Source organism: Sinocyclocheilus grahami, unplaced genomic scaffold (assembly GCF_001515645.1).
Source record: "Sinocyclocheilus grahami isolate Dianchi unplaced genomic scaffold, SAMN03320097.WGS_v1.1 scaffold7144.1, whole genome shotgun sequence".
NCBI lineage: Eukaryota > Metazoa > Chordata > Actinopteri > Cypriniformes > Cyprinidae > Sinocyclocheilus > Sinocyclocheilus grahami.
In genome coordinates this window covers 1,345-5,948 of record NW_015511295.1, presented here as the reverse complement: position 1 = coordinate 5,948, position 4,604 = coordinate 1,345, and the positions used below count along the sequence as shown (strand labels likewise).

Below are 4,604 nucleotides of genomic sequence, written 5' to 3'. Positions count from 1 at the left end.
CCATTATGTTTTTTGCTTTAACAGAATAAACTTGTAAGAAAAAAAACTAAGATTGGTTTTAGCTGTGTCTACTTTAACTTTTCCACTGGGCAGTGCTTTTCTCATAGCTAATGTCTTTCAGTGTATACAAAATTCTTCCTTTGTTAGAAAAAACAATAAGGTGAAATGATAATTTTGAAGGAAAACACAAACAACAATAAATAATAAATATTGCTTGTTAATTAATGCTATTGCCTATTCAGTTTGTCAAATAAGGCAAACATTGATAAAATGTTCAATACAAAAAGTCCACTTAATTGGTGATATATAGTAATAAACCTTTGATTTAATTCAAACATCTATCAAAAATTTGATCTATGGGGTAAGATTAAGAACAATGAGCAAAACCTCAAGATCTTCAGGGGAGTCAATAAAAAAGTTGTTAATGCTAGATTTTGAAATAAATAAATGTGAATTAATGTTCAACTTTAAAAGAAGTCTTATCAGAAAGACAAATCCTCTTTTGTCTTATGAACAGAAAACAAAGAAACCCAGAGCTGAAGGACTAAGAGTGATCTGTGGGTTTCACAGCACTGCAAGGTCATGACAGGACTTGGAGCGCACTTTCAGGGCCATCTTCTTGTTGTTCTTGGCTACAAGTCGATCTAGGAAGCGTCTGGCTGTCTTGGTGATGCTCTCTTTTCGCTTGTAGATGGAGCGTCGGCGCTCATTGATCTCTTTGCTGTCTCGCCGCAGTCGGATCTGCCTCACAATGCCCTCAAAGAGCTCGTGAACGTTGTGGTGGAGAGAGGCAGAGGTTTCTATGAACTTGCAGTCAAATACCACCGCACAAGCCCGACCCTCTGCCACAGAAGACCAGGATTGTGTAAAACCAAACCCGTCACAAGGCTTTGAAGGCTTATGCATCTGCACCATGTCAAACAATTGTGCATTCATGAGTTAGACTGTGATATACCCGACCATTCAAAGTTTGGGGTAAGATTTTTAAATGTTTTTAAAAGAAGTCTCTTATGCTCAGCAAGGTTGCATTTATTTGATTAAAGGGGTCATATGATGCGATTTCATGTTTTCCTTTGTCTTTGGAATGTTAAAGGGGACATATGACGTTGCTAAAAAGAACATTATGTTGTGTATTTGGTGTAATGCAATGTGTTTATGTGGTTTAAGGTTAAAAAAAAAACATTATTTTCCACATAATGTACATTATTGTTGCTCCTCTATGCCCCGCCTTTCTGAAACGTGTCGATTTTGACAAAGCCCATCGTTCTGAAAAGAGAGGTGTGCTCTGATTGGCCAGCTATCCAGTGCGTTGTGATTGGCTGAATACCTCAAGCGTGTGACGGAAATGTTACGCCCCTTAAAACACTGTGATGCCGTCTCCCAGCACGGCGAAACAAAACCAATAAAACCCATTACAAACGAGGCATTTGTTGCATCCAGTGGGGACATAATTACTGATTATAATGACTTATACTGTGTTTTTACGTGTTGCGTTGCATATCGCGCCGCATAAACATAAAACCATGCCTGCATTTGTGATCGGAGAAACGATAAACAACAAGCGCTACTCGCGTTTGAATCATCAGTGGCAAATTCTTTAAATATAAAAAATTTACTTACAGGCTGCGAGACAGAAGTGCCAGACTGTCCTTGCAAAGTTGGAACTGCCCCACTTTATAGAACAGCCTTTGAGCACAGACCCATTGTATGCTACTCTGCAGGTTCAGGAAACAGTCCTCCATAAAATGCGTCACACAGCGTCACACATGGTGGGCTTCAGTGAACGGAGGCTGGCGGCCTTGAGAAAGGCGCGGCCGGTAGGCGTGCGGCAACCACATGTGACGACCCCGGGCTGGACTCCGCTTCGTTCACGGTGAAATCGCATCATATGACCCCTTTAAAAGCTGTTCGTGCATACAGAAGATCCGTAAAGTCGCAAAGATTAAAGTCTCAAACCCAAAGAGATATTCTTTATAAAAGTGAATGCTCAGCCACACCTTCCTAAAACGCCTCGTTTAAACACGCCCCCACATGTCTACGTCACTGTGTGGGAAGATTTGCATAACACCGCCCAAATGTATACGCAAAGAAAGAAGGCATAACTTTTATTCTCGCTGTAGTATTGTTGCTGCAGTTGCCATGTCGTGGAGACGCTGTGTGTTTCGTTGCGAAAGCCAAACTACTTTGTTTTTTACTTTGCCTTCCAGTGGTTAAGTTGTATTTATAACACTGCTCCAGAACAGTACAACCCAAATATTCAAGTGTGTGCAGCGCATTTTACGGAGGAAAGTTTCCTGAACCTGGTAAGGGGCGTAACATTTCCATCACACACTTGAGAATTCGGCCAATCACAACGCACTAGATAGCTGGCCAATCAGAGCACACCGCACTTTTCAGACCGATGAGCTTTGTAAAAATAAACGCGTTTCAGAAAGGCGGGGCATAGAGCATTACACCAAATACACCAAATAATGTTATTTTTAGCAACGTCATATGACCCCTTTAAAAATACACTAAAACAGTAATATTGAGCAATATTATTAGAATTTAAATGAACTTTTCTATTTCAGTATATTAAAATGTAATTCATTCCTGTGACGGCAAAGCTGAATTACTCCAGTCTTCACTTCAGTGTCACATGATCCTTAAAAAAAATCATTCTAATATGCTGATTTGGTGCTCAAGAAACATTTCTTATTATTATCAATGTGAAAACACTTGTGATGCTTAACATTTTTTTGGAAACAGTGACACATTTTATTCAGGATTCTTCGATGAATAGAAAGAATAGCATTTATTTGAAATAGAAATCTTTTGTAACATTATAAATGTCATTTTTGATCTAAAAATGATCAAATTTCTTCAGATTCTTTCTTTAAAATCTTTCCTTATACCGAACCAAACTTTTAATGGTAGTGTATAACATCCCACTTTGATCTGTCTGTGGGAATGATACAAATCAAAACTCTTCTCACCTTCCACTGCCACCTCTCGAGATCGCACTAAGTCACTTTTGTTGCCCACAAGGATGATGGGAATGTTTTCAGCCTGCCGGATGCGACGCAACTGGATTCGTAACTCCGATGCGCTCTCAAAGCTGCTGCGGTCGGTGATGGAGTAAACGATGATGTAAGCATTGCCAACCTGCATGCAGTAATCCTGCACCCACTTCTCATCTTCCTCCTTGGGCATAAAAAAAGTAGTTAAACATTTTAAAGGAATACTTTACAAAAAATGTAAGTTAATTGTTTACTCAACCTCAACCTTTTAAAATGTAGTTTAAAAAAACCTTAACTTTCTTTCTTTAATGGAACACAAATAAGTGACAAACACAAGATATTTTTACTGAAGAAATTATTCTTTTTTTTTTCAAAACAATCACAAGGTTTTCAAGCTTCAAAAACAAAAGTATCATAATAGTAGTCCATACTCACGTCATATTTTCTACACTAACGATGTAGTAAATGAGTAAATGTAGTAAACGATGTAGTAACAATGCTAAAGGTTTGGGGTCAGTACTTTTTTAAAATGCTTTTGTTCAGCAAGGATGCATTAAATTGATCGAAAACAACAGTAAAGACTTTTATAATGTTATAAACGTTCATATATGCCCCCCCCCTCCAAAAAAGCTGCACAACTTTTTCAATGAATATAAGAACTTCTTATGATAATAAGACCCTTCTTTAGCACCAAATCAGCAGATTAGAATGATTTCTGCAGGATCATGTGACACTAAAGACTGGAGGACCGGATGCTGAAAATGTAGGTTTGCATCACAGGAATACATTTTTAATTTTTGAAAATATATTACAATAGAAGACAATTACTTAAAATTGTAATAATATTTCACAATATTACTGTTTTTACTGTAATTTTAATCAAATAAATGCAGCCTTGGTGAGCATAAGAGATTATTTTTTAATCTTTTGAATAGTCAGGGCACTCGTATTATACTTTCATGTTGCTTTTTGTTGTCATTTTGTAGTCCTCATTCCTTATATAAGGAAAAAATGGCCAGGATGTTCTTAATTTTTACAGAAGAAAGCAAGTCAAAGAGGTTTGGAATGACATGAGGGTGACTAAATAATGACAGATTTTTGTTTTGGGACAAACTATCCCTTTAAACAATTGTGCACGTACTGAGAGATGAACAACAAACAACCGAAAGCTGTGTGTCACGAAAAAAGTTGTGCATTGTAAGACCCTGTATACGTACCCCCTGTAATCTGTAAGTACTGAATAATTTATCTCTGTAAACAATTCTTGAGACCAGGAAAGCCTTGTTGCCAGTCTGACCTCACAGAGGAGAGTCATCGATAGCGCTGTAATTAGGCCCCAGAGTGATCAGTGTACTTGGCCGTTTGGTCAGCAGCAGGGGCCAGCAGTATGTTGCATGCTTGCTCACTGCAGGGCATCGCTCAATGGAGTTTAGCCACTGGCAGCAAGTGGCTACGTTTTTTCCACAGCACTGCACAAAGGGCATTGTGGCCCTGTAGGTGAGACTTGTGTTGGCAAAGCACAGACTCGTGGCTGGCAGACAGACACAAGCAACCCCCTGAAGACCACATGCCTTCAGATTTTCCTTTATTTACATTCGGTAATTC

General features: G+C 38.6%; 1 protein-coding gene across 1 annotated transcript; it reads right to left on the bottom strand.

The window, feature by feature from the left end:
- Window positions 1-8: 8 nt before the first annotated feature.
- LOC107577762 (GTP-binding protein GEM-like) lies at window positions 9-3,192 on the bottom strand. The gene is made up of 2 exons (XM_016263799.1): window positions 2,976-3,192; window positions 9-842 (listed from the first exon to the last, which is right to left on the bottom strand). The coding sequence occupies exons 1-2, from the start codon at window positions 3,190-3,192 to the stop codon at window positions 565-567; spliced, it is 495 nt and encodes a 164-aa protein (XP_016119285.1). The 3' UTR covers window positions 9-564.
- Window positions 3,193-4,604: the final 1,412 nt, after the last annotated feature.